The 14,639-nt window shown below is 42.0% G+C and overlaps 1 protein-coding gene across 4 annotated transcripts in view; it reads left to right on the top strand.

The window, feature by feature from the left end:
- Positions 1 to 14,639, top strand: part of uvssa (UV-stimulated scaffold protein A) — a 310,226-nt gene that overhangs the window by 89,539 nt on the left and 206,048 nt on the right. For all 4 annotated transcript variants that reach the window (XM_059965599.1, XM_059965596.1, XM_059965597.1 and 1 more), the window contains exon 13: positions 5,981 to 6,170. In XM_059965599.1, coding sequence (XP_059821582.1) covers positions 5,981 to 6,170 — 190 coding nt within the window. The remainder of the gene's footprint in view (positions 1 to 5,980; positions 6,171 to 14,639) is intronic.

Below are 14,639 nucleotides of genomic sequence, written 5' to 3'. Positions count from 1 at the left end.
ACTAAGTGAAGTGGTCTCCTAATCTACGTCGGGTCTCACCCTGTATATCAGTGATTAGATAATTGCATTACCAAATAGGTGTACCCAATAAAGTGGCCACTGAGTGTATAATACAAGTAAAGCAAATCTTTGTGTGAGATGTGCACAGCTGTAGATAAAAATTGGGGTTTTACGGAGAACAATGCTTAATTTGAAAATGATGTCTCTCTTTTTTCAATTCCAAGCACGCTGAGGTTTATTGTTTAATGTAGAGCTTAGCTGAGAGAAAGAGAGAAAATAGCATGTCTCTGAAAATAAAATGAAAGAACTACATTTACATTGCACCTTCCTTGCCTTTGGGCTGCTAAATGTATGTCAGAGCCAGCAAACTGTGTGATGCTATTACAGTGCCAGCAACATTCCTGTCCCTGTCTGTAAGGAGTTTGTATGTTCTCCCCACAACTGGGAGGTTTCCACCTACATTCCGAAAATGTGCGAGGTTTTAGGTTGATAGTCACATGGCTGTAATTGGGTGTCAGGGTTTGTTGGGCTGGAAGGGACTGTTACTATGTCTTATCTCTAAATAAATACAAAGTGGTTGCCACTTCATGCAAAATAATACTAAGATAGGAGTTGCTAAAATGTTTATAAAGGTTCAGGCCTATTTTTGTTACAAAATAAAATGCAAACCTTATCAGGTATAAAATGTGCCTGGAAGCTCATTTTGAATATCATGGTCGTTGCTGTGGCATTTATATGTTTAAGCCTGGGCTTTTTGCCTAGCTTTTGGCTTATTGGCAGACTCGGACTGAAAGGAACAAGAATTGATTAGGGGATTACATTCCCTAATTTCCCGTTTTTTTTCAGCTTTTGACCAGCAAAGCCTTTTCTAGGTGACATATGCAAATATAATATGGAAAAAATGAGGTGCAACCTCCAACATATTTTAAGCTTTCTGTAGTTATCACCTGTTAAAGTATTCACTTGATAAGTCAGTAGTGGAAGCCTAGACCCGTCTATAAATACGTGGCACATGTGCAAAATGTCTTGCAACAAATGCATTAGAAATGAGTATTTTTTGCTTTTATTTCCTGTTCTGGCAGCTTGGTTTCCTTGTTACCATCCCTCCACAATAAAACTTCACTTCTGTTTAAATTCAAAGCCTATACAAACCCCGAGGAATGCACATACAGCACAGGGCCGGTATTTTATGAAGCCTTGTGAATCTCTGAAGGCTCCCATCCCCAGGCAAAAAAAAACCTAGGTCCAATTATTCGGATGACCAAGCTTAAGTTTCTTTAGATTGCATTGCTTGTTGATTGCAAGAGCTTATTGATATTTGAAAATCTCTGTATTTAAAATAAATCAGAAATTCTGCAGCATGGAGCGCAGTAATATTTACCAAGGCAGTTCTTAAATTTATGAGCTTGAGTTATAGAGTGATTTTATTTATTTAGTGATTCAACACAGTAACAGGCCCTTCCAGCCCAACAAGCTGATGCTGCCCAATTATACCCACGTGACCAATTGACCTACTAACCTGTATATCTTTTGAGTGTAGGAAGATATGGAAGCACCAGGAAGAATCTCATGTGGTCACTGGAAGAATGTACAAACTCTTTACAGACAGTGGAAATTGGACCGGGATGCTGACTTTGTAATGTTGTTACACTAACCATTTGCCACCCCAAAATAGTTCTACCCAATACAATAAATGCTAAATAGGAAGGCTGTTTGATAAGGGTTCTTAAATTTCGTGTTACATGAGGAAAGCAGTCTGACTTGTATTATATTCCCAACAGTTCCTGATGTACGTATGAGGTCACGCCGTAAATTAACTATCCCCATCGGACAGCCTGAATTTTAAAATCATAATGGTCTCATTGAACAGCATTGCATAATTCAGCAAAATATTTGGAAACAGTCATTGCCTGCACTGCTGGAGACTGCAAATGACTTCTATTAATTTATATATTTCACTCTTGCCTTCTACTGTGTTTAAACCAAAATATCGATACTTCATATTTTCTCAATAATACCTAAAATATCAGTATCTTAAAAGGAAGATGGAGAGGAACTATTTGAGTGGAACATTTCAGCAGCTAAATTTTGGATATTTGCACTTTTTCTTTTATACCTAAAATAGATTGTTAGAATTGCACCAATCTGCAGTATCAATACACTTCACAATATATATTTAGTTAACATTTCCCTGTATATCTATGCCTCAGATAAATGAACAAGAAAAACACTTAAACAAAATAATGTTTGGGTTTCTACCAGAGAATCTAGAAATACTCTGTTGTCATTTTTGATATATTTTTGGCTTTGGGATGTATTTGCTACTGATGTTTATTAAAACTAAACATCAATTAATTTCAGTCTTGTGCAATGCACATTTTTAGATTTTTGATTTGCAGTTCTAAAAATTGTCCACTTAAAACCAAGTTGATGGCCATGCACGTAATCTGTGATCCTTGCTGTGGCTGCCCGGCTGCCTCCAGGTGGCTCTGAATCTGGAATTTAGTCAGAATTCAGCAGTTCGAAGTGTTCAGTGTTCCATTTTAAAATAGATTGAATCCCAAATACTGTTTGACACAGTGAATGAACTTAGACATAACAGTATTACAATCTATTTGGGAATGACAGCAGAAAATGTGCGTAGAATAGTTGTGCTTCCTCTAGTCTGATCCTTTCTAAATCACTTGACTCTTTCCCTGTTTGCAGTGTTTACATAAAGCTTTAAATGTAATGCAAATACTCCAAGTAATGATGATTTAGGTGTTGATTCTCTGAATCGATGATAAAGCACAGTGACCTACAAATCTGAAGCTTTCATCCTTTTCAGTGGTGTGCACAAGGAGCAAATTAAGTACCTATTTTTTGTGTCAGTACTCAAGAATATCTGGTCTTTCAACCTTTAGTGACTTGTTAACAAACAGGTATGAGGACAACGGCGGGAAGGCAGGCCTCTGGCCAGTCAGATGTGAAATAGCATCGCTTTACTAACTACAGTATTGATTTTTCTTCTCAAACTGTGTAATTTTTTTTCACCATCAGTAAAGTCAGCAACACTATATGAAGAGCTTTAGGGTCCATCAAGGCTCTAAAGACTGTTCTTCCTTGGCACACTATTGATTTCTTTTCAAAGGCTTTTAAATTGGTCTTTCATTTTGTTGAAATGCTCATTTCATACTGACTGGGCTCCAGTATTTTTTGCCATATTTATACAAGTGTCCCATTCATGGGACTCTAAGCTGGTACCGCCTTGTTGTTATTGGAAGGGCTTGTGCCTAACTGCTTTATTTTGGTCTTAATCATGGATTAATGGTTTCACTTTTTGACTTGTGTCACTTTGTATTTAATCTCTTTCAAGGTTAAATAAATCTTTTGGAACAACTTTCTTCATGAACCCCTCACTTTCTCTCCCCCCCTTATCTCACTGCAGTCCATTTGTAGAAGACATTTAGTGCTGATTTAAACCTGCAGGAATCATCGTATCTATCCAAATGCAGACTGTAAGTGGAACAATGTCAGGTTATTCCTTTCTTTCTGAAATCCAAGGAGCAGGTTTTGTGGTGAGCTACAAAGAGACTAGGTTCTTTGCTGATTTGAAGGAAGCTCGAATATTTATTGAGTTCCATGATATCAGTTTCGCTTATTCTTTGCCTGGTGCTTTAAAAGAGCTGCTCAATATAGTCCTTCAGCGTTCTTCCCAAAACCCTCTATTCATTTAAAATACCATTCGAAAGTTTCCATAGAATATGTTCAGTCCGTGCCTTTTGAGGTCTTGCCATAATAAAAATATAGACCCACTGTTACAATTATCTTGAATCTAAGACTTCTGGTTATCAGCCCACTGCCAAAGGAAGATTTCCTTTGCTCCCTCATAGTTCCTCAGCTGGAAGAACAATGTCAGCCTGTCCAACCCCTCTGCATTACTGAAGTCATTCCACTTTGATATCATCATGGTAAGCATCCTCAGTTTATCTCCAGCTCTCATTATCCTAGCCAGATTATTGTTTAAAAGCAGGCAACAAAAAAACTAATGGATTCCTTCACTCAACTGATTCTGGGTTGGTACCCCTCCCTTTTCCAATTTGTGTTGTAATATTTATCCTTACTCCACCATTACTTTCCTTACCACCCCATTAATCCCTCCCCTCCTCACCTCCGAACAATATTGGCACACTCCTTCTGTCTGGTTCTTGATTAATCCTGGCATGTGTTTTCTGTCTCTAGTCCAAAATATTGCAACCAGTTTCTAACTCTCAATAGCCTGACAGATTTCACAGAAAGTACTGCTGGCCCAGCTCTGCTTCAGAACTGGGTCTCTGGATTAGGCACCTGGAGAACTACTTGCCACTGATGCCTCACTGCCTGATTCAAGAGAATAAAGAACCAGCCAAGTTGGCTCTCCCCATCCAGACCAGATCAGTATGGGACTGCAGGCAGCCAGATGGGCCCAGTGTCTTTTAGGACTGTTACCTCAGCAACATGAAGCACATCAAATCGTCAAATACAAAAACTCTTTCTCTGCACTGAAAAGGACAATGTCTTCTAATGCATCCAGAATTTTTATCAAAGATCTGAGTCCATTATAGGTAAAGCCCTCCCCACAAATGCACACGTCTGAAATGAGCACTGCCTCAAGAAAGCAGCATCCATCATCAGCGACCCCCACCATCCAGGGCATGTTCTCTTTTCACTGCTGCCATCAGGAAGGAGGTGCCACACCACCAGATAACCCGTCAATCTTCAGGCTGCTGAACCAGTGTGGATAACGTCACTCACCACAGCACTGAACTGATATCACAACCTATGGATTTGCTTTGAAGGGCTCTGCAACTCATCCCAGTATTTTTTTTTGTTTGTTTTTGTTTGTATTTTCACAGTTTTGTCATCTTTTGCACATTGGTTGTTTGTCAGCCTTTGTGAGTAGTTTTTCATTGATTCTATATGACCACGAGATTCTATTTGTACTACTTTGTTCTTCTGTGAAGGAATGCCTGCAAGAAAATGAATCTCAGGGTGACGTATATCTACTTTACTAATAAATTTACATTAAACTTTGAGTCTCCAATATCATGCTAATAATCAAGATATTTAGTAGCATGCTCTGCATAAATCTGATACTGACCGTGGCAGTCATCTTACCTGTAGTGACACAGTGGTCTGCAGAGGCTGGAATCTGGAGCAAAAAGTTAAACTGCGGGAAGAACTCAGCTGGTCAAGCAGTGTCTGTGAAGGCAATGGCCAGTGTGTCGGGACAAGATCCTGCTTCTGTCTTGTCCCGATGCAGGATCTGGGCTTGAAATCAGTTTGCTTCCACAAATGCTGCTTGGGCCACTGGTTTCTTCCAGCAGATTATTTTAGATCATTTTTGTGGCCCTGGCTTCTTATGAAATTCCCAACTTAAATGTATTCATGTTTCAACAATAGCAGCGTCTGTGCTTACTCAAACCACAGATCCTGTGTCGTACATGAATCAAATTGTTTACACATTATTCAATTAATTGTTAATGATACAATCTTTTAATTATTGCTTTCGCTTGATGTAAATTACAAGAAAGGTCATCCACTCTAAGTTCTGTTTCTGCCTTATTTTGAACTTGCATTGCATAATAAATTAATGCATTCAAGCTATATCTGATATAATGGTCAGCCACTTGAAAATGAATGAAGTTTTAGAGTAGGAGTTCCCAATCTTTTTTTATGTCATGGACCAATACCATTGTACAAGGTGTCCGTGGACCCCTTCCCACCACCCCCCCCCCCCCCCCAGTTAGGAACCCCCTGTTTTAGAGCAATATAAAACATTCTGTTTATAAGTGTAATTACAACCTAAAGTTAATTTTCTAAGTACACGCATTTATTTTGACTTGAGGTGTAAGAAGATGAGAGTCATACTTGAATCCAAGTTGAAATAGTCTAGAAGGGAGCTTTAAACAAGGAGCATTTCTAGTCTTGTAGGAAATTTATGATGTTTCTTCCTTGGCAGACTGGCGGGATCCAGAATTGATGCGCGACATTGAAGCTGCCACAGGAGCAGATCTTGGCTCCTCAAGATGTGAACAAAAAGGAAAAGGGAAAAAAGGAAAAGGAAAAAAGAAGAAGTATCCGAATCTCACTGACTTAAAACAGGAGAATAATACAGCTCGATCCAGGCTGGAGAAGCGAGTGTTCAACAAGTAAGGCTTTTGATCTGGTGCTTTTTTTCCCCTCCGTTTCAAAGTGCTTCTGTTTCTGTTCTTTCAGTGGAAATGGGTGCTTTTGATAAAACTGCAAATGCAGTAACAATCCGTTTTCCACCATATCTGAAATGCCAGTTTAATGGATACAAATTTTGGAAGACCATGTACAGAAACAGAATCAGGTTTAATATCATTGGCATACAGTTTGTCATTTTGCAGCAGCAGTACTTTGCAATACATAATGATTTAAAAAAACTACTATAAATTACAATGAGAAATATATATTTAAAAAATCAAGTTAAATTAAATTTTGGAAGATCAAATACAGAATTTAGCACAAGCTCCCAAAAGTGATTGTTTATAAAGTCATAGAACACTACAGCAGAAAAATTGGTCCTTCAGCCTATCTAATCCATGCCGAACTATTAATCTGTCTAGTCCCATCCACCTGCACTCAGGCCATTGCCTTCTATCCATGTACCTATCCAAATCTCTGTTAAATGTTGAGATCAAACCTACATCCTCCACTTCTTCTGGCAGCTTTATCAACACTCTCATCATCCTCTGAGTGAAGAAGTTCCCACTTTTCACATTTCACTTTTCACCCTTAACCCATGACCTCTAGTTCTAGTCTCACCCAACTTTAGTGGAAAAAGCCAGGAGGAAGTGCAGGAAAGCAGGAGGCAGGCAGAACTTATCTTGACACGGAGCGTAGAAAGGGAAGCAGCAGACAAAACTTTTCTTAGGTTGGAGAGACAGAGTTACACAGGTAAACCTCGGTACTGGAGTAAACTTGGAATTCTTTTCTTGGCACGGAGAGGCTGAGTTTCACAGGTAAACCTCCGAACTGGCGTTGAACTTAGAAAACCTATCTTGACTTGGAGAGACTGAGTGGCACAGGTAAATCTCGGTACTGAAGCAAAGCTTAGAACACACAATCCTAAGTGGCTGGGGAACATTAATTACCACAATGGCAAAACCAATGATCTGGCAACTAGTGGGTGCAAAGCCAGGGTTCTTATACTGCAGGTCTTGGTGAAAACCAGGTGTGCCGCCATCAAAGGAAATTAGGAGGAAATGGGGAATTAATGGTCGGGACTGTGACAGACGCAGACTTCAGAACCTTGGGAAGGTAAATTCCATCCTGGTGGTCCTCCCAATGTATAACACCTCACATTTGCCTGCATTAACTTTTATCTCAAGTTCAAGTTTATTGTTAACTGACTGTGCATATAGGCAACCAAACGAAACAATGTTCCTCTGGAACAAAACTTTTCTTTATTGTTATTTCAATTCTCCTGAAACATTCCAGTCAGCAGTCAGCTAATATATCACAGGTTGTGCACAGTCACGGTTGGGGTGGTGCCCTTTATCCTTTGCAGTTCAAGTTTATTGAACAGCTAAATGAAACAACATCCCTTCAGAATATGGTGCACTCGAAAAAAAGCATGTAAAACAAAATATTACCACAAGTAAGTTATTACAATATAATTTGAAGAAGATGTAGTGCACAGCACAGGTATACAGTAAACAGTTCAGTGTCCTCGTGACGAGACCTTGGTGGTGGCAGGGTATTCATTGGGGGCAGTTACTCCTGATGCTTCTGTACCTCTCTCCTGATGATAGTTGATGAAAACGTTTGTGGGATGGGTGGTAGGGATCCGCAACAATGTTTCAGGCCCTACGTATCAAACACCTCCAGTAAATGTCATAAATAGTGGGGGAGGGAGACCCTGGCAATCGTCTCAACAAGTTTTGACTATCCTCTGTCGGGTCTTGTGGTCTGATTCCTTGCAACTTCCACGTCACGCTGTGATACTGCTAGACTGGACAATCTCGATGCTGTTCCTGTAGAAAGTTGATAGGGGAGCCTTGCATGCGTCAATCTCCTCAGAAATCAGAATCTGATTTATTATCACCGGCCTGTGTGGTGAAATTTGTTGACTTGGCAGCAGCTGTACACACGTTCATCAATGTTGATGTGATGATTGTAGGTAACTGCCTTTCTGAATATACTCCAGTCTGTGCTTCAAAGTGCTGTGTCCTGCAATGTTGAGGTGGCACCTTCTGGCCAGGTCCTGATCTGCCTGTAAACTTGTTTCACCAGTGGTATGTATGCAGGGGGATAGCAAAATGGATATGTGGTCTGTGTATTCAAGGCCCCACAAGTGTTGGTATAAACCAATGTTGTGTGAAATCAGGTTTGCAGGTACAGTGAGTGCGGACAGAGATGCTCACTACCTGTAAGTAAGCTAACCATTTATTTACAAGACAAACATTTAACATTCAGTAAACCATTCCAGTTACAAATAATTATCAGGCCCTCTCTTACTGTAGCACACTTCCACTCTTAGCATGGTACCATTTGCAAATTGTCCACGGTGACTTAGAGAGCAAAAGAGAGTGCGTGTTTTCAGCACACTAGATTTGTATTCTACAGGCACGGTGATGTCAACAGCTAAATGGCAGCTGGTAGGTGGGGCGGGGGGGCTGCAATGCTCTTAAATGGGCCAATCCCTAGCTAGCATGGGATAGCGGCTTTCGATGAACAGGTTGCATGAGCAGGACTGGGACAGAACCACTACATTTGTGCACCACGAGGAGTTAATCATGAGGCATACTCCACTTCCTCTGCCTTTGAAGCACTCAGCAGTCCTATCTTGGTGGTGAACCATGAAGCTAGCAAGCTGTAATCTTACGTCCAGAATGGCAGGGGATGTCAGAGACAGTGTCCAAAATAATAAAACTCAACAGTCCCTGATGTCCCTCTGGTACAGAAATCTTGCTCTGAAGTCTTCAATTTCATTTTCCAAAAACTGTACGTTTGTCAGCATAATAGTTGGTAGCAGGAGTCAGAACTGTCTTTTTCTTCAACGAACTTTTAATCTAGCGCGGCATTCTTTCTTCCGCTGACCTAAAGGGGCACTGTACTTGTGACTGAGACTGCCATCTGTGATTTGGCAATTTTGAGTAGCGATAGATATTTTTTAAACTCCTTAAACAATGTTGCGTACTGTATTGTCCATGGCTGTAGCAGTCTAAAACAGGAATGTGTGAAGATTTCCATTGGAACTGTTCGCCCAAGTTGCCTTCTTAATGGTGCCACTGGAAGAGCAAGAAGACAATGTTCTTGCCATCAGGTTGGAGGCTTCCCAGAAGGAATACCTCCAATCTGAGAGTGGCCTCATCCCGGTGGAAGAGGAGGCCATGGGCCAACATGTCAGAATGGGAACGGGTGTAGGAATTTAAATTGTTGGTCACTGGGAAATCCTACTTGTTGTGGATGGAGTGGAGGTGCTTGACAAAGTGCACCCCCAATCTGCATTGGGTTTCACCAATGTAGAAGAGACAGCATTGGGAGTACAGTCTTTATCCGCGAGTACCACATGTGTGAATTCAACCAACCGCAAATCGAGAAAACCCAGAAGTGCTGTTCCAGCACTCGTTGTTGGAGCATTGATCGCCTCGCTACTTTTGCTACTTTGTTCCTGTGAAAAAATGGCTCCTAAAAAGCAATTGCATGGTCAAAGCAATTCTTCAAAGGCTAAGAGGGAGCGTAAAGTTCTAACTCACGCCAAGTGTGTGGCTACAGAAGCATATCCCTGTCGATGGCCAAATTATACGTGAAACAGCTCTTAGTCTCTATGGGCACTACTGTGATGGGGTTGATGGGAGCGAGAGAAAAGAGTTTAAGGCTAGTAAGGGATGGCTGACTGGCTATGTAAAGCACTACAGCTTCAAGAACGTAAAGGTCACAGGAGAATCGGCATCGGCTAATGCCGAGGCCGCAGCAGCATTCCCAGAGGAGCTCAAGAAACTCATAGAAAAGAAAGGCTACCTTGCAAGATTTGTTTGATGATGCAAAGAAAAAGAGACAGCTTCCTATAACAATGTTTCTAACTAAAGCATCTGCAATTCTGTTCAATGCTCGAAGATCCTCAGCCTTCAACCTCCACAGTTCCTGACTTCAGTATTATTGAGCCTCCTCCAAAGCATCCTTATGCTCTAAACAAGACAGTGTAACAACTACTGTGCAGGTATTACAAGTTTTACTCGTTGTTTGTTTGCTGCTTGTGTTGTGAGCGAGAGGAACACGTACCATTTTTTTCTTGTCAATATTCCCTAAACAAGACAGTGTAACAACTATTTACATAGCATTTACATTGTATTAGGTGTTATAAATTCTGTAACCTAGAAATGATCAAAAGTTTTACTCGTTGTTCGATCATTGTTCGCTCGTTCACTGCTTGTGTTGTGAGCGAGAGGAACATGTAGATTTTTTTCTTGTCAATATTCCCTAAACATTACAGCATAACAACTATTTACATAGCATTTACATTGTATTAGGTATTATAAGTAATTGAGAGATGATTTAAAGTATCCAGGGGGATGTGCGTAGGTTATATGCAAATACTACGCCATTTTATATAAGGGATTTGAGCATCCGTGTTTTTTTGGTATCCACGGGAGGTCCCGGAACCAATCCCTCACAGATAAGGAGGGTCAACTGTATTGGATAGATCAGAGGTCCCCAACCATTGGGCTGTAAAGCATGTGCTACCAGGCTGCAAGGAAACGATACGATTTGGTGATATGAAACGATATAAGTCAGCTGCACCTTTCCTCATTCCCTGTCATGCCCACTGTTGGAACTTGAGTGCACACCAGGTCATTAAGCACACGTCATCCATGTTAGCGCGGGAAGAAGATCAACTCCTCGAGTTTGCAAATGACAGTGGGCTGAAAAGTATGTTTGACATAGCATCTCTGCCGGCATTCTGGATCAAAGTCAAGGCTGAATATCCTGAGACAGCCACGAAAGCACTGAAAACATTGCTTCCATTTTCATCATCATATCTCTGTGAAGCGGCCTTTTCTGCAATGAATGCAACAAAAAACTAAATAGACTGGACACAAGGAACTAACCCCCTTCAAGTATCGCTGTCTCCCATCACCCCTTGATGGGACCCTCTTGTTGCAGGGAAGCAAGCCCAGGGCTCCCACTGATTCAGCGATATTGGTGTGTTGCAATGATTTTATATGTTCATATGGGGAAAATATGAGCTGTGTTTAATATTAAATTCATTAGATAAACCCTTTTAGAAATGAAATTGAGTGTATTAGCCACTTATAAGTGACTTAGTTGACTTATCATCTATATACCTGTTGTGATTAACACCCCCCACCTCCACCGGTCGGCCAGTCTACAAGAATATTGTCAATGTTAAACTGGTTCATGGTGCAAAGAAGGTTGGGGACCCCTGGGATAGATGTCCCAAACAGATTCACAGGTGAAGTGTTGCCTCACGTGGAAGGACTACTTGGGGATCTGAATGGGGGAGAGGGAGGCGGTGAATGAGAGGTGCAGTACTTCTGTTGCTTGCAGAGATGAGTGCCAGGAGGGAGAGCATGGGGAATGATAAATGGACAAGGGAATCATGGAAGGGGGCGATTGCTGAGAACGAGAGGGAGGTGAAGGTGTGTTAGGTGGTAGGATCCGGAATTTGCAGAGAATGATGTGTTGAATGTGGAGGCTCTTGGGGTTCAAGGTAAGGACAAGAGCAACTCTATCCCTGTTTAGATGGCAGAAAGATGGAGTGAGTTTGGATGTCATGAAAATGGAGGTGATGTAGGTGAGGACAGCATCAATGGAGGAGAAGGGGAAAGGGTGTTCTTTGAAGAAGATGTCCTAGAAAGGAAAGGCTCATCCTGGGAAAAGAGACCATAAGACATAGGAGTAGAACTAGGCCATTCAGTCCATCGAATCTGTTCCACCATTTCATCATTGATGATCTCTCAATGGACTCTCTCAGTGGTGCATCTGTAAAATTCAGTTAAGTTGGGAGTTGGCAGAACCTCACTTGCCTCAAACTTCTCAGGAAGTGGAGGCACTGCTGTGCTTTCTTATTCAGGGAGGTGATATTGAATAACTAGGTGATGTCTTCTGTGATGTGAATTCCCAGGAACTTAGAGGTTTAAGTGTGCTATGAGCCATGTATGAGTATTGAATTTGAATATTGAATATATTTAAATCTTAAGTCCATCCCACAACAGCCATGTGAATTTGTAAGTCTAATGGCTTGTAGAAAGAAGCTGTCCAGTAGCCTGCTGCTCCATATGGAAGCAGCTGAAACAGTTTATGGTTGGGGTGACTGGTGACCCTGATGATCTTCAAGGCCTTCTTTATGCACCTGCTGCTGTAAATGTTGTCAGTGGAAGTAAGTTTACATCCACAGACTGTACCTCTCTCTGCAGTGCCCAGTGATCATGTCCCATGCCAGGCGGTGATATAGCCAGTCAGTATGCTCTCAATGGTGCCCCTGTAGAAGACCTTGAGGATTTAGGGGTCCAGGTCAAACTTTTTCAGTAGCCTGAGGTGGAAGAGATGCTGTTGTGCTTTTTTTGCCACAAAGCTGGTGTGTACAATCCAGGTGAGATCTTTGATGATGTGTATACCGAGGAACTTGAAACTAGTCACCCTCTCAACTGCAGTCCCGTTGATGTTAGTCGGGGTGAGCCTGTCTCTGTTTTTCCTGTAATCCACAATCAGCTCTTTTGTTGTTTGGACATCGAGGGAGAGGTTGTTTTCCTGGTACCACTGCGTCAGGGTGTTAATCTCTTCTCTGTAGGCTGTCTCATCACCGCTAGAAATAAGGCCAATCAAAGTCGTGTCATCTGAGAATCTGATCAGCAGATTGGAGCTGAGTGTGGCAGTACAGTTGGTGTAAAGGGATTGGGGGGGGGAACTCAGGACCCAACTCTGGGGGACACCTGTGTAGGGGGTCAGAGGGGCAGAGGTGAGGGAGCCCATCCTTACCACCTGTTGGTGATCCGATAGGAAGTCTAGCATCCAGCTGCACAAGGCTTGTGCGGGCTGAGGTCTCTGAGCTTTCTGTCAAATCTGGAGGGAATTATGGTTTGACTGCTGAACTATAGTCCAGGAGCAGCATTCTCCTCCTCCAGGTGAGTGAGGATGGTGTGTAATGTGGTGGCTATGGCGTCATTGGTAGACTGGTTCCATCGGTAGGCGAATTATAGGGGGTCCAGTGTGGGTGATGGTATGCTGCAGATATAGTCTTCAACCAGCCTCTCAAAGCATTTGCTTATAATTGAGTTGAGTGTAACAGGGCGTCAATTGTTCAGGCGTGCCACCTTGGTTTGTTTAGGTACAGGGACAGTGATGGACTATTTGAAACAGGAGGGCACTGCACACTGGGGGAGGGAGAGATTAGAAATGTCTGTAAAAACACCAGCCAGCTGTTCTGCACACATTTTGAAGATCCGCCCTGGGACGCCGTCCTGCCCTGCTGCATTGGCTCTGTTGACACGTTGGAGTGTTCAATGTACCTCAGCCTCAGAGGTGACCAAGGAGCAGGCATCGTCGGTGACTCTACTCGGGGATTCAGTCTTATCAACCTCGCAATGAGCAAAAATACACATTTAGCTCACCCGGGAGAGAGGTGGTGATGTGGGCTGTACTGCTGTGTTTCATCTTGAAGTCTGCGATGGTGTGTAGTCCTTGACATATGCTGCATGTGTCATTGTCGCAAAGTTCTGACCGGAGTTTGTCCCTCTCATGCCATTTTGCCACCTTGATGGCTCCACGTAAATCACAGAGCTCCTGTTGGCCTCTAAAGGTGAAGGCTTTATCTCTTGCGCTGAGCGCAACATGCATTGGACTATTTCAATAGGTACTTTTAATGTCAGGGAAATGTATACCATATACACCCTGAAGTGCTTTAGAGTACAGAGTTCATCTGCAGCTTACTAATTCAGCAATCATTTCCTTGATCTTCTCCACCTTCATACATAGGTCGTTGTTCTCACACCAGTCCACCCGCTGCTCCACTTCCTCTCTGTACTCTGAATCCTTATCGATGTTGATGAGGCCAACCACTGTTGCGTCATCTGCAAACTTGATGATATGGTTTGAGCTGAATCCTGTGACAGAGTCATGCGTCAGTAGTGTGAACAGCAGTGGGCGGAGCACAGTTACAGGTATTCTACACATTCTCTCTCTTGGAATCCAGCACCAACCTGATCTTCCCAATCTACCTGCCTATTGCAAATTCCTAGATATTACATAACATTGCCCTTTTGACATGCCTTTTCTATTTCCCATTGTAATTGTAGCCCATATCATGGTTACAGTTTGGAGACTTGTATGTAAATCCATCAGGATTTTACCCTTGCAGTTCCTTAACTTTACTCACAGTGATTTAAATCTTCCAATTCTCTGTCACCTCTTCCTAAGGATTTGATTTGATTTTTTACCAACAGAGCCTCGCCACACCCCTCTGCCTAGCTATCTGTCCTTTCTATACAATGTTTGTATCCTTGGATTTTAAGTTCCCAACTATAATCTTCTTTCTGCCTTGAATCATCATCTTCTTCGGCTGTCCATCGATTTCGATGTTGACTGTGCTGAGAGTTTAGTCTCTGCAGGCACGTTTATGGGCCACAAGA

The sequence above is a fragment of the Hypanus sabinus genome, chromosome 3 (genome assembly GCF_030144855.1).
Source record: "Hypanus sabinus isolate sHypSab1 chromosome 3, sHypSab1.hap1, whole genome shotgun sequence".
NCBI classification, from domain to species: domain Eukaryota; kingdom Metazoa; phylum Chordata; class Chondrichthyes; order Myliobatiformes; family Dasyatidae; genus Hypanus; species Hypanus sabinus.
The sequence above is the reverse complement of the archived record's forward strand: the minus strand, read 5'-3'. Positions and strand labels throughout refer to the sequence as shown.